Below are 27,846 nucleotides of genomic sequence, written 5' to 3'. Positions count from 1 at the left end.
GAATCGAGGTGGGTACTTTAGACGGGTAATCCTCCGGTTGTCGTTGCGCTGGAACCCCCATCCCCTATACTACTGCGAATCTATAGCTTTCACTAAGCATTCACTAATGGTGTCCTTTGTAAGATACCTTGTATTATTTACGAGGGCTTCATATGTGTACTTATTTTAAAATTACGTTAGATGGCTCGACAAACTGTAGATAGGCATCATCTGTTTGTGACTTTTAAGAAGGCCATTGTTTTGCTCTTTCCAAGATATTCAAAGTAGATCAATAAAAGGTACTGAGAACAATAGTAATGTTGAAGATTCAGAATGGCAGAAGTGGCAAGAAGTAATGCAATGGAAGGTGGATATCTTGTAACGCCAGAAGGACAATTAATTCAGGTAAATGTTTACGTGTTTGTTTAATTTTACTCAGTGCCAGCGACGGGAACTTTCGGCAAAAAACTACCTAAACTGAAAGAAATATCTAAAAACAGCGCTAGCATTCAAAAAGTAACAGAATGTAAAATGGATAGCTATGAAAACTCGGTCTTTTGATAGTGCAATTTCCATGCATGTAATAAAGCATTCAATTCGACTCCGGCATTAACTGGAATCTTTGAAGTTGTAGTTTGTTGACATTTGACCCTTAAACCAGTAAGAAATAAACAATGTTTTTGAAAAGCAATAACTTGAGAAATACTTCGATTTTGAGCTTCAAATTTGGTACAGTTTAACTTTAATAGCTTATCTTTAAGGAAATCAATTTTATTCCCAAGAAAATTAGGTACCAGTAGATGCTTTTGCTCGATAAACATAGCTCCTTTCTTTCGGTAATTTTTCAGTACCGTTAGTATTTCGACATATAATAAATAATTCCTTCCAGATACAGCAAAGTTTTATAGCTAGTTTAAAAGCTGAAATGTTACCCTAGGTTTGTGAAAAGTTTCAGCTCGATTGGGCGAATTTTGTAGCCACAGCGACCATTTGTTCTTGGGGTATCCTTGGGACGATTATCGAAGCCGAAAACCGGCGCTTGGCGACCATTTCACTCTTTTGGGATTTTCTCAAAAATAAAAATCCGCTGGAACCTTTTAATATGATTTTTGTAAATGGTCCATCCAAGGGTATCTTCAGGCAAAGTATGAAGAATTTGACCAAGTGGTCGCTGAAATCAGGTTCTCGACCCTTACAGACAGTCGCTCTTAAATGCTTCATCAACAAGCTTGTCTAGGCATGAGTCACAGTATTTCAAATACTGGTCTGAAAATCCAAGCTCCTGTCCTGCCTCTACTACAAACACGTACAACTTATCAAAACACGTTGAATAAAACAGAAGAGTGCAGTTACTGCTGGAGACAAGAGACTGGACATCGGCGTACTGTAAACCCTCATCAGCAGTTTGTTCTTTCTTCATTCCATAGCTTGAAACAAGGAGATCTTTCAGGGCTTTTGCACGATAATGGTCAGACAATACCAGAGCTTCTTCTTTCTTATCATTTTTAATAAGAACCTTCAGAAGCATCTTGTAAGTCTCCTTGTATTTATCAATGAATGCTATTTTGAATCGATCGTTTTGCTTAAGACCAACAAATATCAATTCATAGCACCTTAACGATTCTTTCAATGACTTCTCTGCATTCTCAAACTCTTTAAGTTTAAAATAGACTTCTCCTAGGCTAAAATGGGACTTTGCCTGTTTGGCCTTTGAGCCCTGTTTGCGTGCGACATCTAGTGCATCTTGTTGATACTGTATACCCTTATCGTAGTCCCCAAGTAACACATACAACATTGAGATGTTTAGCTTACAAGTCCATAATAGTTCACGATATTCATCTTCATTGACACTGTTCTTTTCGTGCGCCATAAAATCCTCAAGACTTGAAATAGCTTCCTTGTATTTGCCGTTTGCTTTATAATGCAAGTAGTTACAAAATGAAAAAAGACTTTCATCTTTCTGAACACCACCTAGAACCATCTTCAGGGGTGATATTGATTCACTATGTCCTCCAGACACGCCAACTATTTCATAAATCTCGTTAATACGTATTTCAAAATAGTTGACTTTTTGGTTGTCCTCTAGTTCCCTCGCAATTATCTTGCATTCTGTAAAGAAGGAGTGAGCATCATCGTATTCTTCTTTCTTCAAGTGGGCATTTCCTAACATAATGTACGCCATCATTTCAGTCTCTTTATGACCAGGTTCTTGTGCGATGGCAAGACATTTTGTACTGTATAATATAGCATCATCATATTTTTCTTTCTTCAAGTGGCCATTCCCTAACATCATGTACGCATCCATCTCATGTTTTTTATCACCAGATGCTTGTGCGATGTCAAGACATTTTGTGCTGTATAATATAGCATCATCATATTTTTCTTGCATCAAGTGGGAAATTCCTAAAATATGGTACGCTTTCATCTCTTTCTCTTTATCACCAAATTGTTGTGCGATCTCAAGATATTTTCTACTGTATGATATAGCAACATCATATTCTCGTTTCTTCAAGTGGGCATCCCCTAACGTCTTGTACGTAGTCATCTCAGTCACTTTATTACCAGATTCTTGTGCGCTGTCAAGACATTTTGTACTGTATGATATAGCATCATCATATTCTTCTTTCCTCAAGTGGGCCTCCCCTAACGTGTTGTACGCAGTCATCTCAGTCACTTTATCACCAGATTCTTGCGCGATGGCAAGACATTTTCTACTGTATAATATAGCATCATCATATTCTTCTTTCTTGAAGTGGGCATGACCTAACATCATGTACGCTTCCATCTCAACCGCTTTTTGACCAGATTCTAGTGCGATGGTAAGACATTTTGTACTGCATGATATAGCATCATCATATTTTTCTTGCATCAAGTGAGCAACCCCTAAGATCTTATACGCATCCATCTCATTTACTTTATTACCAAATTCTTGTACGATGGGAAGATATTTTTTACTGTATGATATAATATTATCATATTCTTCTTTCTTCAAGTGGGTATCAAATAACGTCATGTAGGCTTTCATCTCAACCACTTTATCACCAGATTCTTGGGCGATGGCAAGACATTTTCTACTGTATGATATAGCATCATCATAGTCTTCTTTCTTGAAGTGGGCATCACCTAACATCATGTACGCTTCCATCTCAGTCACTTTATCACCAGATTCTTGTGCGATGGCAAGACATTTCGTACTGCATGATATAGCATCATCATTTTCTTTTTGCATCAAGTGGGAAATTCCTAACAACCTGTACGCTTTCATCTCAGCCACTTTATCACCATATTCTTGTGCGATGTCAAGACATTTTGTACTGTATGATATAGCATCATCATATTCTCCTTTTCTCAAGTGGGCATCCCCTAACGTCTTGTACGCAGTCATCTCAGTCACTTTATCACCAGATTCTAGTGCGATGGTAAGACATTTTCTACTGTAAAATATAGCGTCATCATATTCTTCTCTTTTCAAGTGGACATCGCCTAACATCATGTACGCATACATCTCATTTACTTTGTCACCACATTCTAGTGCGATGGCAAGACATTTTTTATTGCATGATATAGCATCATCATATTCTCCTTTCTTCAAGTGAGCAACCCCTAAGATCATGTACATGGTCATGTTATCCTCCTTATCATCACATTCTGCTCCTGTAGTGCTCTTCCTGAAATCACTCATGGTGTGGTCATCTAGCGTAGTCAAAGCAGAAGTACAAAGATCAATGAGCTTGATTTGAATCACTGTGTTCCTGGGCTACTGCTAAGCATTCTCTGTACAGACAGACACGTTGTTCTGCAGGCAGTCCAAGTTCCAAGTATGTTGCAAAAGCAGCCGTAAACTACGTTAGTGCTCTTTTTCTCTCCCTAATACTGGTGTATCTACTCGCGGTGTCTCCACTCTTTCTTTATCCTGTTTTGCAGTTAGCAGCCAGTCTTAGCTTGAATACATCAATGATCACCACAGATCTCTGAATAGCAACGAATGGATTGAATATATATTCTCAATGAGTCCGCAATGTCATTCAAAGCTTGTAGTTATTCCACCATGTTTGAGTCATGAGTTATGGTTATATGTTTAATTGCGAAAAATAAACTTTGGTCGCCAAGCTGTAGTTGTGTCTGTACGTGACATCTGGACTACTTTCTAATTTGGACTGAAGTTAGATATTTGGTTTGCTTAGTTGTTTAATTCACTGCAAGGTTTGTTTTGATTGTCTTACTCGACTTTCACCAACGGTGTCGTCATGTCGTACCGAAGACAAAGGGGGGTTCGTCTTCAACCTCCAGACTCAAAAGTCATAACAAGTTGATAAAGAAGCTGGAAAAAAGAGAAAAATGAGATAAACATCTTTAAGGATAGTTCGAAATTCTCACACGTCCCCTCGCAGCTCAAAGTCGGCTGTGATTTTGAACGTTTCTGGGTGTTTCAAAGTAGATCTTAGAGATTTAGGCAACTTATGCTTTGAATTTCTCCAAGAATGGTATAATATGTTTTGAGAGCGATTTATCAAGCACTTGAAAGAGTGTTTTATCCTTTATGTAAACACCTCGAAGTTGGTTAACAAAATTGGGCTACGCCTCGTTTTTTCAACACAATTCTCGGTGTTTGGAATCGTAAAATACTCTTATTCACGACTGATCATGTATTACTGATAGTCATATCGCACCGAGAAAACGCTCTCTGATACAACGCTTGCAAGACCAGCCAAACGTTAGAAATCGAAAGTCAATGAAGATTCACACCAAGATCGATAATGATATATATATACAATATAGTTAGGATAGGTCGAAAACTGTGCTGTATTAGTGAACGGAGCACATAATATGAAATTAACATGACAATATATACTTCACAATCCTTTTGCATGCTCTCTATGCGCACACACTCGTTTGAACGACATCAAAATTGTGCCAGCCGGTTAGCTCAGTTGGTAAGAGCGTCGGTCTGTTGTGCGGGAGGTCGTGGTTCAAGCCTCGGCCGGACCAACACTCAGGGTCTTAAAATAACTGAGGAGATGGTGCTGCCTTTGTAATAATATCTGCAAATGTTTAGACCTTCAAGTCTTCTCGGATAAGGACTTTAAACCGTAGGCCCTGTCTCCTAGCCCTTCCTAACCTACAGTAAATGGGGGACATAAAAGAACCTGTTGGATTATTCGAGAAGAGTAGGGGATTGTCTCCCGGTTCAACAGCCTATTCCAATTTGGAGGCGTAACACTAACGTACTAATAAATCACTTATGATTGTAAGCTGCCCGGCTGCTAATAGCGCCTTAATATGCAGCCCGTAAAGTCCTTCACTGCAATGTAAAAGCGCATTGAGACCATGTGAAATGCGCTATATAAGCACCCCCATTTTTTTTTTTTTAACCATAGTTAATAGAGTTAACTTGTTCCATCACCAGTCTCTCTCGGTCAAATCAAGGCTCGCAATGCATCATAATTAGCATATTAGAAATCAAAAGATCATAAATAAATTAGATTAGAATAAAAAAATCCTGTATTAGAATATCTTGGAGTAGGACTCAACCAAAGCGGGATATGAAATTTTTTAACCACCCTTGAAATTTGATGTGCGAGTAGGCCAATATATGGGATGCACAAAAACAACAACGATTTGATCACAAAATGTACTGTTGCCATGGAAACGGCAAGTGTTTTACGACACCTTAATTTCCAATTTCTGGAATAAATTAAATCCATTCGAAGAGAATATTCGATACCGTGTTTCTCACACACGTTAAACTCAATTCCTTAAAATTTTCTTCATTTATAAAGTATCTTTTCTAATTTAGAAAAATTTCCATTATTGTTAGTTTGTTATTTTGTACATGAAATATTCGTGCCTTCAAGTAACCGATGTATCAACTGTTTTAGCAACAAGATAAAATGGTCAAAATGTTTTTTGGTCGTTCTCCAAAAGTATTGCATTTCTAACATAGAGGCTTGGTGGGAAGTTTTCTGAGACATTGAAGTTACCAAATCGTGCAAAATCTCTGCGGGTTCAAACATCGTTTGTCCGTGGTTAGTCAAATTATAAGGCCTAAAATTCAAAATGTCCTAAATTCAACTATATCTAAGCTTTAAGACATGCAATAAGCTAAACAAACATTAGAGGTTGAAGGGTAATACCTAAACAACAAAAAACTAGCAAGTTTCAGTTTCAGAAACTTTCAGGTTCCAAAAAACATTTGTGAAAATTTAGAAAGTTGGGCACCGCCAAAGACACGATGGAACGATATTAGAGGTAGGTTGAAATAGGTCGAAAATTGCAAATAATCCTTTGTTTACTTGGAACTATAAAAATTAATTGTACTGTGTTTGCAGACTAGTACATTATTTTTTTGCTACAATAGATCATATGCTGGTTCAATTTGACCGTAAAAAATCTTGCCTCGACAAGAACGACTCGATCGGCTCAAAAACGTCGGCTGTATACATTGTTTTAAAAAGTTTTAAAACAGTCTTTATGACTGTGATATTTTGGAAAAGACTTATGATTTTTGTAATGTAAGTAATTACAATGATGTTGTTGTGACAATCAAAGTTCAGAAATTCAATCGATCTCGCTATGATTACCTTGCTAGCAGAGGCTCCTTTTAACTCCTCTACGGGCGAGAGGAGTTAAAAGGAGACTCTGCTCGCAGGGTAGCTATGATAAGTATTTGTACTATAATAATTGCAGCCGCATATTGATTGATAAATAGTATTTATGATGCACACTTTAAGCTGTTTGTTCTCTAAAAACGTCTGTTTATCAGAATATTTTGGTACGATCTTTTCGCTTTCTGCCTACATATGATACATATACAACCTCTTTGATTTTCCTTCTATGCATTGTAAGATAGATATCTCCCACGTAAACCAAACAGAGGGCTCTGTGATCATAATCAACGAAGAAACTGGAGCATAGTGGCATTGATTGACAACTGTCACATGCCTCATAGATCACAACAGGCAGCCCAAACAAGGTTTCTTTTTATCAGGGTATGCATAGGAGTTAGCATAAAGATATGAAAATACAGTTTTTCAATCAACAATTTCCTTTCAAACTCTAACCCTAACCATTGTGAACCTTTCCGTCAAGGTGTATTGTGAAACACTACTGGACATCTAACGTGAAGGTTAATATTGCGCATTTTTTCCATTTTTTGCCAGAAGGAGAAAAATTCTTCCCGAATTTAATTGTCCCTGAGGAAAATGAAACGTACTTCTAAACTGGCCTATCATAGCGCAGTATAAATCAGTAAACATCATCGTTTACTTAAAATATTCGCCAAAAACAAACTCCTAGTTGTAATCAACCAAATATTTTCCTTGCCCTAAATAAAACATGAAATTAACATATTAGATATTCCACAATCCTTTGTATCTAATAAAGTAAAGCCAATTCTGTCTTTGCACACGTTCGTTCAAAAAACATCAAGAATGTGCGTAACCAACCCAACCAACCTTAGGCATGATGTGGTGCGTGATGGCTGAAGTGCGCGTGGGTATACCGCTGTCCACATTTTTCGGCTACTCCATGTCTTTTGAACTGCGAAAAATCAACTTTGCATGCTCCCCTTACACATATATGGCAAATTTAACTCCAATTTCATGCTTAGTTTGCCACATTTTAAAAATATTTTGATGAAGTCTTACAAGGTCAAACGGTTTTGAATTGTTTAGATTTTGAATCAATAATCCTACTCATCTTTCACCATTGTGACGTTATGTCATACCAAGAATGAAGGGGCTTCCCCGCTGACATCATTCTTCAAAGACCAGCAAAGCGTTAGAAATCGAAAACGAAAGTAAAAATCACTCGAAGTCCACACTAACGCACTAATTTTGAAGTATAAAAAATTGAAGAGAGATAAACTGCTCACTCCCATCGATTCTAATCAATTTAATACTGATTTTAAGAGTATGAAAAAGTCCTTTCCCCTCGTAGTTAAATGTTCGCTGTGCTCCAGCGCATTTCCTCAATGCATAGTCGTATTTCCGTGTGAGCCAAATTACGAATTGAATTTCGCTGTACCACTAGTAAGAAGCAATTAAGAATATCTTAAAACATATTGAAATTTATTAAAATTTATCAGGTATTCAGTGCAGTAAGGAAGTACCTACGGTGACTAAAATAATTCACGAGGCTAGACATGACTGATGGCTGAGCGAGTGGCTCCCAATTAATAATAATATGGCAAAATGAGATAAACATGGACCACATCATGTAGGTTTGACCTGCATATCATTTTTTAAACTCGATTTTCAGTATGCTAGAACCATATGCATACGTACTTTATTTTCTCGTCCGGGGCCAAGGGGGCGTTTCAGCCTAAAGCAAGAGATTCGAACGGTATTCACAAATTTAGTCTTTTTGCTCTGTAATTGGATAGCAAAACAACGACTTCAAAGAAGTTTTGGAACTAAGTAAAAAGTAAGTTTCTTGAAGCTTACCTTGAAACTGTTGAGAGGGACAAGACTAAATAAAGTTTAACTACATCCAAGAGCTGGTGTGTCCAACTCCGACAAACATAAAGGTGCATTCTGGTCTAGCCAGCGCCTTATTCCCCTGCTGGCAGAGTCTCCTTTTATGGAGAAATTAAACTCTGCCAGCAGGGTAGCCCCATATAAGGCATGAAGAATGAACATGTTTGTAGAAGAGGTCTATGTTTGTGTTACTTGAAAATTCTAAGAATCGTAGAAATGTATGTTTCAAGGAATTTTTTAAAACTATTGATTTGGCCTCAACAAAATTTCAACTTATATTGAAAGAGGCTATAGTAGTATTGAAGTACCAGTACTGCGCCACCACAGATCCAGAGCCGCTCCGTCATTATTATTATTCAAGGCAGGAAGAATTTTTTCCCTCATTATATTAGATTTGCGTGACAGTTCGATTTCTTATTCCTAATTTATTCTATGTCTTCAGATTGATGGTTAGTGCGTTCTCGATATCTTCTAATCTGCTCAATATTGCCAGTTGGATTCGCCTCAGTGCAACTGTCGCTGTGATATGCAAATAATGATGATGAGTGAGCTTCATGGATGAAGATTTTTGATGATATTATATTTATTTCAATCTCTTATTTGTGAGAAATATTTGACAGTATTTTAGTTGTACTCAAAGTTTTCTAAATCATCCAAAATTGTAAACTCCTTGACGGGGAATTGAACCCCGGAGCCCGCGTAACATACTAACCACTATACTATCAAGGAATATTTGACGTAAATATGGAACACAAGTGTTTTTCACTCAAGTTTCTTTATTTTTCATACTGCAGTCACGAAATTACAACTTAACAATGTTCCCAGTTGGCTAAAAAAGGAAAGTAGCTGGCCTCGTGTGTTGCCTGTTCTTCTATTTCTTCGCTCTCTTGTTGTGGTACGATGAGTCTCAAACTGCCTGATCTTAACGACATCCGATGAATTGAATCGATTTTTTTTCAACAGTAAAACAGTTTCTCTGTGTTCTGTAAACTAGCAGGGAACGTGCTCGTACAAATGTCGTATCGGGCAACCTCGTTCATGTTCCTTGAGTAGTGACCTTCGTGCCAATGGCAAGTGGGCACCGCAAAAAAAATCTTTGAAAATTAACGGGGTTCTTGACAAACGTGACACTTGTTTTGCTCCTGTTCATTATAATCCGATTCCCCGTCCATACTCTCCTTCAACTTCATCCTCCTCCTCCTCCTCATCATCTTCCTCATCCTCATCATCATCCCCATCCTCGTCATTAACACTATTGCAAACCAGTTGTTTTGTTTGTGAATGCCATTCCCAGTGCATAAAACCCCATTTTCCCAGCTCACAAGAAACCAATCCAAGCTCCCATTATAACCCTTAAGGACCCTCTAAACATGTTTTGCAGAGTTTGAAATAATTTCACAATTGCTCGATTATTTTAAGTTGTTTACAAGACCGCATAGAAAGGTCAACGTTTATAATATTTGGATAAAGAAAGCCATATACGGTCGTAAACACAAAAGCCCTCTGGACATTTTAAGGTAAACATCATCATGTCTTAAAATACCCCAAACCAAGAGCCAATCACATCAAGGGTGGTGTGGTGGTAGTGTACTTGAGCCCCGCACCTTTCTTCATAAAAAGGTGGTTCGCAGAAAATGCATCGAATGACTGACGGCTGCAAAGCATTGTGGATAAACCACGCGATATAAACTCGCATACCTTGATCTAGATCTAACAAAGACTTAAAATTCGGGTTTCGTAGTTTTTTGTTCCTTTGTTTTTGTTCTATTTTTTTCTTCACGAGAAAACTCGAATCGTTTAAGAAATTCGAACCCGCCTGGAGCTCTAATTTTTTCCCGAGAAAAAATTGACTTTTTAACTTTCCGAGCAACAAAAACACCTTAATACTTAAATTCTTAAATTCGACGTCGTTGCCCGTCGGGATAACAGAAAATACTTGGCGTAAATAATTCTTTCTGTGGTTTATACTGACGGAATTTCAAAGTAACCAGTTGGATTCACCTCAGTGCAACTGTCGCTGCGATATGCAAATAATGAATCAACTTCATGCATCATGAGATATTTGATTGTATTATATTTATTTCGATCTCGTATTTGTGAGAAATGTTTGAAAACGTTTTAGTTATACTCGAAATTTTGTAAGTCGCGCAAAATCGTAAATTGGCATTGAATCTAACCCAGGTCTCCCACGTGACAGGCGGGAATACTAAACCACTATACTATCAAGGATTTTGACGTAAATATAGACCGTTAAATATTAACTGTTTTTCACACAATTTTTTTAATTATTTTTTTATAAATATTTCAGTGGCTAAATTACAATTTAACAATGTTCCCAGTTGGCTAAAGAAAGGAAAGTAGTTGGCCTCGTGGATTGCCTGTTCTTCTATTTCTTCGCTCTCTTGTTGTAGTACGATGAGTCTGAAACTACCTGTTCTTCACGACATCCGATGAATTGAATCGCATTTTTTACAACAGTGAAACAGTTTCTCTGTGTTCTGTAAACTAGCAGGGAACGTGCTCATACAAATGTCGTACCGGACAACCTCGTTCATGTTCCTTCGTGCCAGTGGCAAATTGGGCACCGAACTATAAAAATCTTGACTCTTGTTTTGCTCCTGTTCATCATAATCCGATTCTTCGTCCACACTCTCTCCTTCCTCTTTTTCCTCCTTCTCCTTATCATCATGTTTCTCATTCTCCTCATCATCCCCATCTTCGTCATTAACGCTATTGCAAACCAGTTTTCCAGTTTTTTTGTTTTGTTTTTGTTTGTGAATCCCATTCCCAGTACATAAAATCTCATTTTCCCAGCCCAAAAAATACCAATCCAAGCTATAATTTTACCCCTTCATGCGACTAGGACCCTAAACATGATCAGATTTTGCTGTTTGCAAGACGGTCCGGAAAGGTGTAAGTTTTTTCTTCATAATATTTGGATAAGATTAAGAAAGCCATAAATGGAAGGCATATATATTTGGTCGTAAACAGAAAACCCCTTTGAACTTTTAAGCTAAAAATCGTCATCTCCAAAATTCCAACTTAAATTGAAAGAGACTATGCATATTAATTGAGAAACACCCTTAACTTAACCATTACTATTTAATCAGAATGCTTTTTTTTCGTTCTATTATATATATATATGTATAGCCTACCTTTTAGCTCATTAATGTACAAGTTGCAACTGGCGAAGGTAGAAGACGCTGCTGAAACTTTTTTCAGGGATTTAAGGAGTTTCACAATTGCTCTATTAGTTTGAGCTGTTTACGAGACCGCATAGAAAGTTTATAATATTTATAATATTTGGATAAGATTAAGAAAGCCATATATGGTCATAAACAGAAGAGCCCTCTGGACATTTTAAGGTAAACATGGTCATGTCTTAAAATACCCCAAACCAAGAGCCAATCACATCAAAGGGTGGTGTGGCGGTAGTGTACTTGCCTAATATACCCCAAACCAAGAGCCAATCACATCAAGGGTGGTGTGGTGGTAGTGTACTTGAGCCCCACACCTTTCTTCATAAAAAGGTGGTTCGCAGAAAATGCATCGAATGACTGACGATTGCAAAGCATCGTGGATAAACCACTCGATATAAACTCGCATACCTTGATCTAGATATAACAAAGACTTAAAATTCGGGTTTCGTAGTTTTTTGTTCCTTTGTTTTTGATTTTGTTCTATTTTTTCTTCACGAGAAAACTCGAATCGTTTAAGAAATTCGAACCTGCCTGGAGCTCTAATTTTTTCCCGAGAAAAAAATTGACTTTTTAACTTTCCGAGCAACAAAAACACCTTAATACTTAAATTCTTAAATTCGACATCGTTGCCCGTCGGGATAACAGAAAATACTTGGCGTAAATAATTCTTTCTGTGGTTTATACTGACGGAATTTCAAAGTAACCAGTTGGATTCACCTCAGTGCAACTGTCGCTGCGATATGCAAATAATGAATCAACTTCATGCATCATGAGATATCAGTTTGATTGTATTATATTTATTTCGATCTCGTATTTGTGAGAAATGTTTGAAAATGTTTTAGTTATACTCGAAATTTTCTAAGTCGTCCAAAATCGTAAATTCACATTGATTCTAACACAGTTCTCCCACGTGTCAGGCGGGAATACTAAACCACTATACTATCAAGGATTTTGACGTAAATATCGACCGTTAAATATTAAGTGTTTTTGACACAATTTTTTTTTTTTTTTTTTTTTTTAATATTTCAGTGGCTAAATTACAATTTAATAATGTTCCTAGATGGCTAAAAAAGGAAAGTAGTTGGCCTCGTGGATTGCCTGTTCTTCTATTTCTTCGCTCTCTTGTTGTAGTACGATGAGTCTGAAACTACCTGTTCTTCACGACATCCGATGAATTGAATCGCATTTTTTACAACAGTAAAACAGTTTCTCTGTGTTCTGTAAACTAGCAGGGAACGTGCTCATACAAATGTCGTACCGGACAACCTCGTTCATGTTCCTTCGTGCCAATGGCAAGTTGGGCACCGCACTATAAAAATCTTGACTCTTGTTTTGCTCCTGTTCATCATAATCCGATTCTTCGTCCACACTCTCTCCTTCCTCTTCTTCCTCCTTCTCCTTATCATCACCTTCCTCATCCTCCTCATCATCCCCATCTTCGTCATTAACGCTATTGAAAACCAGTTTTCCAGTTTTTTTGTTTTGTTTGTGAATCCCATTCCCAGTACATAAAATCTCATTTTCCCAGCCCGAAAAATACCAATCCAAGCTCTAAATTTTACCCCTTCATGCGACTAGGACCCTAAACATGATCAGTTTTTGCTGTTTGCAAGACGGTCCGGAAAGGTATAAGTTTTTTCTTTGTAATATTTGGATAAATTAAGAAAGCCATAAATGAAAGGCATATATATTTGGTCGTATTAAACAGAAAACCCCTTTGAACTTTTAAGCTAAACATCGTCATCACCAAAATTCCAACTTAAATTGAAAGAGACTATGCATATTAATTGAGAAACACCCTTAACTTAACCATTACTATTTAAACAGAATGTTTTTTCCCCCGTTCTATTATAAATATATATATATATAGCCTACCTTTTAGCTCATTAATGTACAAGTTGCAACTGACGAAGGTAGAAGACGCTGCCGAAACTTTTTTCAGGGTTTTAAGGAGTTTCAAAATTGCTCGATTAGTTTGAGCTGTTTACAAGACCGCATAGAAAGTTTATAATATTTATAATATTTGGATAAGATTAAGAAATCCATATATGGTAATAAACAGACAAGCCCTTTAGACATTTTAAGGTAAACATCGTCATGTCTTAAAATACCCCAAACCAAGAGCCAATCGCATCAAGGGTGGTGTGGTGGTAGTGTATTGAGCCCCACACCTTACTTCATATAAAGGTGGTTCGCAGAAAATGCATCGAATGACTGACGATTGCAAAGCATTGTGGATAAACCACTCGATATAAACTCGCATACCTTGATCTAGATTTAACAAAGACTTAAAATTCGGGTTTCGTAGTTTTTTGTTCCTTTGTTTTTGTTTTTGTTCTATTTTTTTCTTCACAAGGGAACTCGAATCGTTTAAGAAATTCGAACCTGCCTGGAGCTCTAATTTTTTCCCGAGAAAAAATTGACTTTTTAACTTTCCGAGCAACAAAAACACCTTAATACTTAAATTCTTAAATTCGACATCGTTGCCCGTCGGGATAACAGAAAATACTTGGCGTAAATAATTCTTTCTGTGGTTTATACTGACGGAATTTCAAAGTAACCAGTTGGATTCACCTCAGTGCAACTGTCGCTGCGATATGCAAATAATGAATCAACTTCATGCATCATGAGATATCAGTTTGATTGTATTATATTTATTTCGATCTCGTATTTGTGAGAAATGTTTGAAAATGTTTTAGTTATACTCGAAATTTTCTAAGTCGTCCAAAATCGTAAATTCACATTGATTCTAACACAGTTCTCCCACGTGTCAGGCGGGAATACTAAACCACTATACTATCAAGGATTTTGACGTAAATATCGACCGTTAAATATTAAGTGTTTTTGACACAATTTTTTTTTTTTTTTTTTTTTTTTTTTTTTTTCTTTAAATATTTCAGTGGCTAAATTACAATTTAATAATGTTCCCAGTTGGCTAAAAAAGGAAAGTAGTTGGCCTCGTGGATTGCCTGTTCTTCTATTTCTTCGCTCTCTTGTTGTAGTACGATGAGTCTGAAACTGCCTGTTCTTCACGACATCCGATGAATTGAATCGCATTTTTTACAACAGTAAAACAGTTTCTCTGTGTTCTGTAAACTAGCAGGGAACGTGCTCATACAAATGTCGTACCGGACAACCTCGTTCATGTTCCTTCGTGCCAATGGCAAATTGGGCACCGAACTACGAAAATCTTGACTCTTGTTTTGCTCCTGTTCATCATAATCCGATTCTTCGTCCATACTCTCTCCTTCCTCTTCATCCTCCTTCTCCTTATCATCTTCTTCCTCATCCTCCTCATCATCCCCATCTTCGTCATTAACGCTATTGCAAACCAGTTTTCCAGTTTTTTTTTTGTTTGTGAATCCCATTCCCAGTACATAAAATCTCATTTTCCCAGCCCAAAAAATACCAATCCAAGCTCTAAATTTTACCCCTTCATGCGACCAGGACCCTAAACATGATCAGTTTTTGCTGTTTCCAATATTTGGATAAGATTAAGAAAGCCATAAATGAAAGGCATGTATATTTGATTGTAAACAGAAAACCCCTTTGAACTTTTAAGCTAAACATCGTCATCACCAAAATTCCAACTTAAATTGAAAGAGACTATGAAATATTAATTGAGAAACACCCTTAACTTAACCATTACTATTTAATCAGAATGCTTTTTTTCGTTCTATTATTTATATAGTATATATATACATAGCCTACCTTTTCGCTCATTAATGTACAAGTTGCAACTGACGAAGGTAGAAGACGCTGCCGAAACTTTTTTCAGGGTTTCAAGGAGTTTCAAAATTGCTCGATTAGTTCGAGCTGTTTACAAGACCGCATAGAAAGTTTATAATATTTATGATATTTGGATAAGATTAAGAAAGCCATATATGGTAATAAACAGACAAGCCCTTTAGACATTTTAAGGTAAACATCGTCATGTCTTAAAATACCCCAAACCAAGAGCCAATCGCATCAAGGGTGGTGTGGTGGTAGTGTATTGAGCCCCACACCTTACTTCATATAAAGGTGGTTCGCAGAAAATGCATCGAATGACTGACGATTGCAAAGCATCGTGGATAAACCACTCGATATAAACTCGCATACCTTGATCTAGATTTAACAAAGACTTAAAATTCGGGTTTCGTAGTTTTTTGTTCCTTTGTTTTTGTTTTTGTTCTATTTTTTTCTTCACAAGGGAACTCGAATCGTTTAAGAAATTCGAACCTGCCTGGAGCTCTAATTTTTTCCCGAGAAAAAATTGACTTTTTAACTTTCCGAGCAACAAAAACACCTTAATACTTAAATTCTTAAATTCGACATCGTTGCCCGTCGGGATAACAGAAAATACTTGGCGTAAATAATTCTTTCTGTGGTTTATACTGACGGAATTTCAAAGTAACCAGTTGGATTCACCTCAGTGCAACTGTCGCTGCGATATGCAAATAATGAATCAACTTCATGCATCATGAGATATCAGTTTGATTGTATTATATTTATTTCGATCTCGTATTTGTGAGAAATGTTTGAAAATGTTTTAGTTATACTCGAAATTTTCTAAGTCGTCCAAAATCGTAAATTCACATTGATTCTAACACAGTTCTCCCACGTGTCAGGCGGGAATACTAAACCACTATACTATCAAGGATTTTGACGTAAATATCGACCGTTAAATATTAAGTGTTTTTGACACAATTTTTTTTTTTTTTTTTTTTTTTTTTTCTTTTCTTTAAATATTTCAGTGGCTAAATTACAATTTAATAATGTTCCCAGTTGGCTAAAAAAGGAAAGTAGTTGGCCTCGTGGATTGCCTGTTCTTCTATTTCTTCGCTCTCTTGTTGTAGTACGATGAGTCTGAAACTGCCTGTTCTTCACGACATCCGATGAATTGAATCGCATTTTTTACAACAGTAAAACAGTTTCTCTGTGTTCTGTAAACTAGCAGGGAACGTGCTCATACAAATGTCGTACCGGACAACCTCGTTCATGTTCCTTCGTGCCAATGGCAAATTGGGCACCGAACTACGAAAATCTTGACTCTTGTTTTGCTCCTGTTCATCATAATCCGATTCTTCGTCCATACTCTCTCCTTCCTCTTCATCCTCCTTCTCCTTATCATCTTCTTCCTCATCCTCCTCATCATCCCCATCTTCGTCATTAACGCTATTGCAAACCAGTTTTCCAGTTTTTTTTTTTTGTTTGTGAATCCCATTCCCAGTACATAAAATCTCATTTTCCCAGCCCAAAAAATACCAATCCAAGCTCTAAATTTTACCCCTTCATGCGACCAGGACCCTAAACATGATCAGTTTTTGCTGTTTCCAATATTTGGATAAGATTAAGAAAGCCATAAATGAAAGGCATGTATATTTGATTGTAAACAGAAAACCCCTTTGAACTTTTAAGCTAAACATCGTCATCACCAAAATTCCAACTTAAATTGAAAGAGACTATGAAATATTAATTGAGAAACACCCTTAACTTAACCATTACTATTTAATCAGAATGCTTTTTTTCGTTCTATTATTTATATAGTATATATATACATAGCCTACCTTTTCGCTCATTAATGTACAAGTTGCAACTGACGAAGGTAGAAGACGCTGCCGAAACTTTTTTCAGGGTTTTAAGGAGTTTCAAAATTGCTCGATTAGTTTGAGCTGTTTACAAGACCGCATAGAAAGTTTATAATATTTATGATATTTGGATAAGATTAAGAAAGCCATATATGGTCGTAAACAGAAAAGCCCTTTAGACATTTTAAGGTAAACATCGTCATGTCTTAAAATACCCCAAACCAAGAGCCAATCGCATCAAGGGTGGTGTGGTGGTAGTGTACTTGAGCCCCACACCTTTCTTCATAAAAAGGTGGTTCGCAGAAAATGCATCGAATGACTGACGATTGCAAAGCATTGTGGATAAACCACGCGATATAAACTCGCATGCCTTGATCTAGATCTAACAAAGACTTAAAATTCGGGTTTCGTAGTTTTTTGTTCCTTTGTTGTTGTTGTTTTTTTTTTGGTTCTATTTTTTCTTGACAAGAAAACTCGAATCGTTTGAGAAATTCAAATCCCGTTTGGAGCTCTAATTTTTTGGCGGAAAAATTTGACTTTTTAACTTCCCGAGCAACAAAAACACCTTAATACCTAAATTCGACATCGTTGCCCGTCGGGATAACAGAAAATACTTGGCGTAAATAATTCTTTCTGTGGTTTATACTGACGGTATTTCAAAGTAGATTTTCTAGTTCTCGCTTGATCTTTTGATCTGCGTGATTACCAGTTGGATTCACCTCACTGAGATCCAAATTGTGCGTAACCATAGTTACAATAGAGTTAACCCACTCCATCACCAGTCGTAAGAAAAAAAAAAAAAAAGGAAAGAAGAAAAAAAGGAAAATAAAAACGTCCTTTTTTCACGAGGGTAGCACTTAATAGCCAGTGGCTAACAAACCTGTGGCCGTCGTTCCATGATCGCTCGGTCAAATCGAGGCTCGAATTGAATCATAATTAGCATATTAAAAGTAAAAACACCAGAATAAATTGAATAAATTAGATTACAATTTTAAAAAAATCCTGCACTAGAATATATCAATTCGATTGACAAAAAAAGATTAAACAAATGACCATTAAAGTAATTTTTTCTGCTTCAAAAACAACTTCAATCTTGCTAAAAATTAGATATAATTACCATCAAAATAAAAACACAATAAGCAATGAAATAAATAATGAGAATATTGACTGGATCGGCGCCCCATAAATGTTGACTAAGCGAGAGCTAAAGCTTCTTTTAATAATATTAGTTCTTAGGCTTCCATACTGGAGAAATTCCATTTTCTGGAGAAAAATATGAAAGAATGAATATATTTTTATATATCTTACGTAACTTTTATTTTGAAGGGGGTTCCCCGTTCCCCTGCTGGGTCGCAAAAACAACACGTCATTAACTGGTGAAACGATGTGCGCATTCTAAATCTGTGTCTTATAGACAGGCTAAACTTACAATTTTTTAAAAAATCATTCATCTTTTTCTCCAGAAATTGGAACTTCTCCAATATGAAAGCCCAATAACTAATATCATTAAGAGAGTTATCACTTGAAATGTTTTCAAGGTGTTTCAAGACGCATATTGCGGTATACATCAGGGGGGAAAAACATTTAAGCGTGAAGCTCGGAGACACAGCTTGAATGTTTATTAAAATTGAAGCAAAATGCAGATTAGCTACATTTACAAAGCTGTAGAGAATCTCCTTAGAAACGAATATCAAGATCGAAGTTCACAGTGAAAAACAGAGCAAATCTCAAATAAAGTAATTGATACTTTTTATTCTAAAACTGTTATCATCTTAAAGATGATAACTTTAATATTAATTAAGTCTTATATGATGTTTGCAATTTCCATTCAGTACATGAAACTACTCAAGAGATTGAAATAAGGCATTGTATTTGTGTGAGTTGAGATACTCTTCATTGGTAGCCAGCCAGTGGCGGATCTAGGGGTGGGGGTTTTGGGGGTTGCAACCCCCACCATGAGGGCCATCGTGATTTATTATTATTATTATTTTCATGACAACACCAACAGCATCGCAAGTTTTATTAAAACAGGGGTGCCGAACACATTTCGCTCGCTTTTTTTTTCTATACGCCGTGTGTGGGACCTGAAACAACCATTCTCGCCTGCAGCATTAATCGTTTCCCTAACCCTTTGGTCTGCTATATCTCTCCACCACCTCAATCAATGCTACAACCCCCCTTTGAAAAAATCCTGGATCCGCCCCTGCTAGCAGACGGTATCTCGATAGCTGCGAAAATTTCTAGTCTGTAAAAAATAAGCGATAACGATTCAGGTTGTATTGAAGTTTCATATTCTTTTTCAAAATGTGGCCGACATATTTAATCTGCTTTTTGTATGTGTTTAATATCTGAAGATGGCCTCGAGTACATAAATTTTGAATGGTCGCCGAGGAACTGAGCAATATAAGCCGTAGTATCTTTTCCTCGTAGATGCGCGTTTACCACACAATGAACTTAAATGTTGTGGAACTGACGACAGAAAACGCTTTTTACAACTCAACAACTTTACTTGAGACGTTGACTTCATTACAAACATGTCAGCACGAAATTCGATTCCTAAGGGGGTTACAATTTATTCCCCACCCGGGGAGGGTACTAATATCTTAGTCTCTTGGGGCTTCGTACCACTCGTCCTCCTTTCGTAACGTATTGGGCTGTAACAAGCACATAACCAAGTATGAATACCAATAGGCTAAGAATTTAAAGTAGATTGAAAGGTAGTAAAAATATAAATAATTATACTATACTATAAATACTATTCAGTATATACTATAAATAAGACAGTTACTTGATGTCGAATAGAACATCAATAATCAAGGAAAGAAGAAACTCTAATGAGTTACTATAAATAATTATTATCTTATACTTTCTGCGTTTTTATTCTACCTGAATCCACCTCTGAGTTCACCTTATCACTGTTCACCTATGTATACATGAAAGGTACAAACCTAAAGTGCCCTAAAGTATTTTAGATAAAATCTATGCACATGAAATCTCATCTTCCGATTTTTCCATCTCTCCCTTCTCCCTTTCTTGCTTGTTTCCTTGCTTTGGTTGCTTAGTTACTTGGTTATTATACGTGGATATATTGGTTCGGCTTTCATTTCTATCAATTCGGTTTCGCATGACGGATTATCCTTTCCCAAGGTTGTCTCCTCTGTCCCTGTTCTTTTCTCTTTTTCTTCTTCTTGAGTCACTAACGGAGTAAGTAAATTCGGTGGAGCTTGCGACGGGGGGTCGAGAACATTAACATCTTCTTCGAAGAACTTGGTCAGAAAGAATTCTCCAACTGTGAGACGGATAGCGAGGACACTCACAAGAAGAAACAACATGGTAACAGCTAGGACATCGTAACAGTCGGTGTTGTTTTGAATTTCAGGTGTGGGACTACAAGTTGTAGGAACTGAAACCAGTTTGTACGCAGCTACAACAGTTCCTAAGGCGTATAGGACATAATTCTCGATCGAGTAGAGTAGCAAGGTTAATTTATAACCATAATATTTCGGATTACATTGTAGTACATCCTTCTTGACGAACTTTGGAACGAAGTTTAATGTGAGCATGAGTGCAGCAGACGTGATATGTTCGAGTATATACGCACAGTATAAAGCTATTGTTTTCACTTCAAATTCTCTGGCACGAATAGTTAACGAGTCGTAGCTAATTACCAGTATGGTAATGACACACAGCTTGCAGAAGTACTTTTTACGATAAAGATGTCTGAAGATTGACTTCAAGGCTGAACAACCGTGCAATCGCCTGACGAAGTTGATTAGACACATGGATGTAATGCTGACGATTATAAGCCAAACTGTAGAAATCATCTTTGGTTCAGGGTAAAGAGTGAAATGTTTGCATGCCGCTCCCATTTTAAACTCTCTGAAGAAGCAGTCATGAAACCACACGATGTACATGATCAAGAAGACCAATCGGCCAACAACAAAACTGAAGATTACTACCCACATTATTCCATCACGCATGGCTCGTAATCGTTCCCACAGACCCATTTCGTCCTGTTCAAATACAATAGCACATGGAGTGTGTGTAGTTATGTTTAAGGTGAATAATTTATCTGTAATTTTTGAATTGGAAACTATTTTCGGATTTGAAGTCGTGAGGGACTGGATACTAGTCCCTTAATATTGTATGATAATAATATTAGAGTGCAAACAATATAACCGTGAAACTTTAGTACTACTAAATAGCACAATTTCATGCAAATTCCATTGTTTGCTATTGTTTAATTAGCACTATTTTGTACTATTTAGTAATTAGTGTTTCACGGATAAATTAATTGCACTCTAATAAAAAAATTAAACCTTTAATTTAAATTTAAACCTTCTCTTGTCCTAATTGGACAGGGGAGGTTCAGGAATTCGGGGTTGGGGACGCGTGCGCGCGGGGGTTGCTCTTCGGCTTTGAACAGGGCCATACAAGTTGAACTAATTTGTAAATTTTTATTAGATTTTATATCCTGTGTTATAGTGTATTTATAAGTTTATGTCAACGTTGCCCAGGCTCGCAAGTTGAAATTGGATACTTGAATCTTTTACATACTACACCGAACCCGCGGCGCGCTCTCACCGCTACACCACCCGTGCTTTCCTAGTTATAGTAGTTGACTCACAAAAAACTTTTGCTTTCACTTTCATAGAACAGTGTCTCGGCTCCTGCAAATACGCCGTGATAGTTTGGCTATTGAAATAAACATCCCCAGTGACAGGCAAAATATTTGTCGAAAATAAACCGTCAAAGTAAAAAGATTGCCGAAATAGAAAAAACCTATAATAAATTTAGTACCTACGCCGATAGGTAAGAGAATAATTAAAAAACTCTTTGCAAAAGTCTAACAAATCGCTAGCTTGTAAAAAGACAAACGACAAAAACTTGCATAACCACCAAAAGCTACGGAAAAAATAAATACATAACGAAGGAAATTTGACCGATTTGTAAGCAATTGACAAACTACACAGCCACCGCGGAGACTTTTTCCTTTTTTCCGTACTATTCTCTTATATATTCGATTCTTAACCCCCCTTTTTTCTGACTAATCTCTTACGTTTTCAAATCCTAGTCCCCCACCCCTCCCACTTTTCAGGGTGTTCTGCGCGCAGTCCTTGCTACATTACTACTACATTATCCACGAGAAGTCGGGGAGTTGACATTTACGAAAAAATAAAGAGAAGCGGGACTAGACATACCGTAGCGGCAGCTTGGTTCTGTTCTGGGTTTGAAGGCTGAGCGTCGCCTGGCTGTTGAACCGCCACTGGACATTGAACTGCGATGTTGTGTTCCACTTCTTGTCTTACAGCTTCCTGCTGCGGTGCCGCCGGTTCTTGATCACCCATATTCAACCTCCAAATTTTCTTTTTGCATATTATTGTCAAAATATCTTATTTATCAGGACCTTCTTGAAAATCACATTTATAAGTGAAGAAGCTTCCTGTTAGAATATGAATGTAAATAAATAAAATAAGTACTCTAGACCAACTTCTCAAAGAGCCGCACGATCTGTGTTACTTAAAGAAGAAATAAAGATTTGCTTCCTGTCAGCTTCTTTCCGGCGAGAATTTATGTAAGGAGTGGTTAATATAATAAGCTTAATCACCATGGGACATGTTAATGACTCGCATGCATAATTAAGTATATTCAAATGACTTTGAATAGCACATGGAGTGTGTGTAGTTATGTTTAAGGAGGCTGTGGGTAGTTTTGGTCTGGCACACCTAGCCGCATTGAAACGGCTACAACTTCGTCTTGAATAACTCGATCTGCAAGCGCTTTTCACACAGTGTCAGGGATTAAAGGATTAAAGGTTTCAAAAATGATAAATTAGTTTAAAGTGGCCTTTTCATTTTGACGTAATGATGACATCATAGAAATCGTTTACTGCTTATTTTCTCGAAAAATAGACCTAAACTTTCAAAGCGACTTGCACCAGTCGATAGTATTCATCAAGACACCCAGCATATTGCAATATGAAAAAAATGTATGAGAGCGTTTTCCAATTATTACGCGATGAATATTTTCATGGACTTTTACTATTATTTCCAGCGTGTCAACTTTATACCCTCAAAATCGGGACTTTAATTTAGTGGATTCAATATTTTTATTAGCTAGGATATAGGTACGGATATAGACACTGTCCTTGTTGAGTATGAGTCAAATTGTGACTTTCTTTCTAACGTTATGGATTTTTTGAAATGAAGCTAAATGACCCCATTTGTTGTCAAAAGCGATAGAAAATATCGATCGGCATTCAAAAAATCGTCGAACGATTTTTTTCTAAATGAAGTCGCTAAAAGATGTATCTTTTACAAATATTTTCATTTAATTTCATATGCATTGAAGGGTTTTAAGGCAGTCAAATAAAAATAAGTATGCTCTCGATACCAACAGCACACGACAAGGAATAATTACGGAAGTCAAGCAGGAGACTGTGATAATCAACACAGAAAGAAACCATTAAGGCATGGCTCTTTTGAGGAAGTGATGGAAAATCAGTTATTTATTCATATCTTTGACAGTTTACTATGAATCTTTCCCAAATTTGGCTCGTAGTAGTAATTCTTCAAGGCAAGCAATTACCGCATATCTGTTACCATGGAAACCAGGTCACGTGACCACAAGGCCGCCATCTTGGATTTAAAAAAAATTGTTTGTAATCGTATTGAAACTACTTCAAAAGTCCTGAAAATCCATATTCCTTTTGATATTTGCAATACCTATATGGATCTAATTGGATATCTTGGAAATTATATTAAGTTTAATTTTTAGAATATTTTTAATTTTTTGGAAAAAATAGAAAATATTCTAAAAATTAAACTTAGAATAATTTCCAAGATATCCAATTAGATCCATATAGGTATTGTAAATATGAATAGTAATCTGCATTTTCATGACTTTTAAAGATGTTTTGGTACGTTTACAAACGGCTTGTTTAAAAATCCAAGGTGGCGGCCTTGTGGTCACGTGACTTAGTTTCCATGGTAACCAAGGCTCTAAGGTTCCTTCTTTTCACAAAAGACATTAACTTGCCAAGTTTGGGGAAGATTCGTAGAAAACTGCCTATGATATAGCTAATCAGTTTTTCATCTGAGAGCCATGCCTTAATGATGCTGAGAATATGACACTCTACAAGATTCCGGGAAAAGATTCCGAGGTTTGACGTTAATCGGGTCAATACTGAGTGAGATACAGCCATTCAAAAACTCCAAAATTTACTAAGAAATGTATGAAGACCAGACAAACTAGGCCAAAATATCCGGTTTCCATACATGATCCCAGTGATATTCATTCGAATTTTTCCCAAAATATGAGCCAAATTGACTTCATTGTCTTGGGATAAGTTTATAAAAAAAATTGGTTGGAGTTCCTGAATTTCACTATTCCAAGAAATCCACCAAAATTATGCGTCGCCAGACGTACAGGTCACTTTCTATAATAATTCTAGGAACTACAAACCAATCACGAGACCTGTTTACAAGCTGATGCTACATCAGATCATTAGCATACTGAACAGATTTATCGTTGGTTTTAAAAATGTTTTGTCTCTCATATTCAAAGAGTTTCGAAAAATGTTGTTTGTAGTACGATGATAAGCAAACTTACAGCATATCTAGCAAGAGTATTCATTCGCTTGATTGGTATTTTGAAGCAAATTTTAGCATGAAAATTATGGGTACTGTATCAAAACATTTATAGAAATAAAATTATTTGAAAGTCAGGATGAGACAAAAGCCAAGAGTTAATAATAAAACGCTACATTATAACTTTTGCTTAGGGCTGGTTCACACTTTGACATAAGCATAAGCATAAGGAATGGAATGGAATGGAAACTTTTCCATTTTCTTATGCTTATACTTTTGCTAGTGAAATCCAAATTGTGAACCGGGCGTACATAAGCTTACATAAGCATAAACATAAGATTTTATGTTTCTTATGCTTTGGCTTATGTCAAACTGTGAACCAACCCTTATTGGTATTTCCCTTGACCTGAGTGGCGTTTTTCGCCGTCTTGACTTTGAACATAAGAAAAACAAAGACCTTAAGACTATTTAAGCAATTTACTCGAAATCAAACAAATTGATTTTCTTGAGAATCTTCAAAATTGATTTGTCTTACTTTCCAGTTAATAATTAATAATAATAATAACAAATAATAATTAATTAATGATAATAATAATATTAAGTTAAGTATGTTGTACGTAGGTATCATAGTTGTATAAATCAAGGCCTTATTTTCTACGTTAATATAAACTTTACTCTCCAAGCTTTTGGACCTCTTGGTCCATCGTCAGGGAATGAATGAAATTACAAATCTTAAGTCAGTTATACTATTGCGAATAAAACAAACAATACGTGTCAATCTATTGCGCCCGCTAGATGCTAATTAAATGATTTAAAAAAATATTATTAATAATTAAAAAAATGCGTGCATGTAAAAATATGAATCTAAAAGATGTTCTATTTCAATAAAAGAGGAAGATAACTTTCAGGGAATGTCCCTCCTTAGTCTCTGTTAAACAGTGCATGTTTATTACTGGCAATAAACCAGGCTTCTGACCATCTTCAGTTCCAAGAAGCTTCACTGGCGAGAACCTTGGCATTCTTCCACGAGATGTTGTGTCCTTGAGTGTTGGCATGCTCTGATAACTCAATTGCCATGTTTTCTTTAGTTCTGGTACCTAAAGACCTCCCACTGCGTCAGATGTTATCCAAGCCAAAAGACGCCGTTCCTTTAGACAAGAAGACCGGAATGATTTACCAAATACCGTGTGATGACTGTGAAGCGGTTTAAATCGGTGGTAACTGGAATGCCAAGGTGATGATGATGATAAATACTATCAAATCTTAGTTACATCGAGAGAGCAGGATTTGCTTACCTCTGTATATCCTTATGTTTTTTTGCCAGCAAAAAAAGAATTCCATTCCAATGTATTCAGCAGTTTTGCTTCCCGTTTCCAGTAATTAATCACGAATCCTATTCCCAGCGCAGGAAACTCAAATTCTTCGAGTACATTTCCAAACAGCGGTCATCCTCAGTAATATTCCAGCTTTTCTGTGCATGGCCCTCTTGGGAGATCATGGGGGTCCTGAAGAATAAAAGATCATTGATTTCCGGTCGTTTTAAACATTAACCAGTGGTTATCACAGGTATGTGGTTATTTGTCTAAATTTACTGATTAGATGTCAATAAAATACAGCAAGCCTAACGACTTGCCAATAATATACGGGCAGAGACTGAGGTAAGCTATTCACAAGTTAATAATCTCACTAAACCTAAGAAACAGATCAAACCAGGCCCGTAGCTAGGATTTTTGTTTGGGGGGTGCTAATTTACAAAAAGTGGACCAACCATATACTTTATTTTTTAAAAGTCCCATAGGACGCATAGGTATAGATAAATTAATAAAGTAAAATTGATTTTTTTACTTAGTTTTACGTGAAAATATCATACCAGCCAAAATCTCACTTGCTTAAAAAGCGGGCCTTTAGCTCGCGTGGGGGGGTGCGAACGCACCCCCTGCACCCCCCCTAGCTACGGGCCTGCAAACGTACACCAAAAGGACCTAATTATGAATTTGTTGAGCTCGTTTGTTTATTGATCAAAGTTTAGAGAAATTCCTCTTCCTTATATCAGATTATTAACATAAACAATTTCAATATTGAATCGAATTATTCGTGCATTAAACGAAACAAATATATGGAAATTAATATGTATTTTCAATAGTAGAGTGCTCACACTAAATCCGTGAAATAAATACTAATTTTTAGCACTAAATAGTGATAATTAAACAATAGAAAGCAAAGGATTCTGTATGAAATAATACAATTTATTATATAATTACCAATGAAATATCTATTTTTCTCTATTTCGAAAAATTGATATCTTCACACGTGAAAATAACATGTTATTTTCACGTGTGAAGATAACACCATTGCGATGACTATTCAAAAATACACGGAAATAATTGCCTGAAAAAGCCAAAACATACTCCATTGATAATTATATAATAAACAGAATATTACATGGGCGCTTGGAGATCCGAAATTTATCTTCTCGTGTTGAAAATCTCTCACTCGTTCGCTGCGCTCACTTGTGAGAGATCTTTTCAACACTCGAAGATAAATTTCGTATCTCCGCGCGCCTATGTAATATCCTCTATTTCAGTTTACATCAGTGAAAAATATAATTAACATACGCATTTCAGCCTTTGGCTGCTATGTATTGTTTAATAGACATCTATCTACCTATCTTTCTATCAGTACTTGTTTCCATGGCTGCTCACACCTTATTTAACTGATGGTTCCGACTAAGACAATAGCGACCAATCACCACTGCAGCAGTATTCCCATTGGAATTAAGAAAAAACAACGACACGTTTTCTGTTTACAAGGCAATTTTATTTCGTTTTCGTGAGACAGTAAAAAATTGAAACAACTTATAATCACTTTTCTGCGATCAGAGTTTTAAATTCTGAGATATTCTGGTTAATTTGTAGAGCTTGTGGGATTTAGCAACCGTAACTAAATTGAGTCGGAACCATGAATCTTCTCCCGATGTAGGAGAAGGGGGTAAGGGAGGATGAAGAGAAAAAGATTAAAACGACCTCAAATA

The 27,846-nt window shown here is 36.5% G+C and overlaps 4 protein-coding genes across 13 annotated transcripts in view; all 4 read right to left on the bottom strand.

Annotated features, from left to right (window-relative positions):
• Positions 1 to 17,346, bottom strand: part of LOC116287525 (uncharacterized) — a 126,781-nt gene extending 109,435 nt beyond the window's left edge. For 5 of the 9 annotated variants that reach the window (XM_089029709.1, XM_089029711.1, XM_089029710.1 and 2 more), the window contains exons 1-3: positions 15,368 to 17,199; positions 13,532 to 14,977; positions 11,612 to 13,106 (exon numbers count right to left, since the gene is read on the bottom strand). The gene's annotated coding sequence lies outside the window, so the exon portion shown is untranslated. The other 4 variants (XM_089029716.1, XM_089029714.1, XM_089029718.1 and 1 more) reach the window with 4 other exon arrangements.
• Positions 388 to 9,006, bottom strand: LOC148911471 (uncharacterized). 2 transcript variants are annotated; one of them, XM_089029720.1, is made up of 3 exons: positions 8,424 to 9,006; positions 4,832 to 5,098; positions 388 to 4,300 (listed from the first exon to the last, which is right to left on the bottom strand). In XM_089029720.1, the coding sequence occupies exon 3, from the start codon at positions 3,659 to 3,661 to the stop codon at positions 1,172 to 1,174; it is 2,490 nt and encodes an 829-aa protein (XP_088885846.1). In that variant the 5' UTR covers positions 3,662 to 4,300; positions 4,832 to 5,098; positions 8,424 to 9,006; the 3' UTR covers positions 388 to 1,171. The 2 variants fall into 2 exon arrangements, with proteins under 2 accessions (XP_088885846.1, XP_088885845.1); XM_089029719.1 differs by lacking the exon at positions 4,832 to 5,098.
• Positions 17,347 to 20,013: 2,667 nt separating the features above from the next.
• LOC148911470 (uncharacterized) lies at positions 20,014 to 21,294 on the bottom strand. Its single transcript, XM_089029727.1, has one exon. The coding sequence runs from the start codon at positions 21,231 to 21,233 to the stop codon at positions 20,289 to 20,291; it is 945 nt and encodes a 314-aa protein (XP_088885853.1). The 5' UTR covers positions 21,234 to 21,294; the 3' UTR covers positions 20,014 to 20,288.
• A 4,887-nt stretch (positions 21,295 to 26,181) lies between these two features.
• LOC116290528 (large subunit GTPase 1 homolog) overlaps positions 26,182 to 27,846 on the bottom strand; it is a 40,525-nt gene continuing 38,860 nt past the window's right edge. Inside the window, exon 17 of the mRNA XM_089029722.1 lies at positions 26,182 to 26,320. The gene's annotated coding sequence lies outside the window, so the exon portion shown is untranslated. The remainder of the gene's footprint in view (positions 26,321 to 27,846) is intronic.

Source organism: Actinia tenebrosa, unplaced genomic scaffold (genome assembly GCF_029948245.1).
Source record: "Actinia tenebrosa isolate PJP-AT-01 unplaced genomic scaffold, QUT_ActTen_1.0 PGA_scaffold14__42_contigs__length_11649687, whole genome shotgun sequence".
NCBI classification, from domain to species: Eukaryota; Metazoa; Cnidaria; class Anthozoa; order Actiniaria; family Actiniidae; genus Actinia; species Actinia tenebrosa.
The sequence above is the reverse complement of the archived record's forward strand: the minus strand, read 5'-3'. Positions and strand labels throughout refer to the sequence as shown.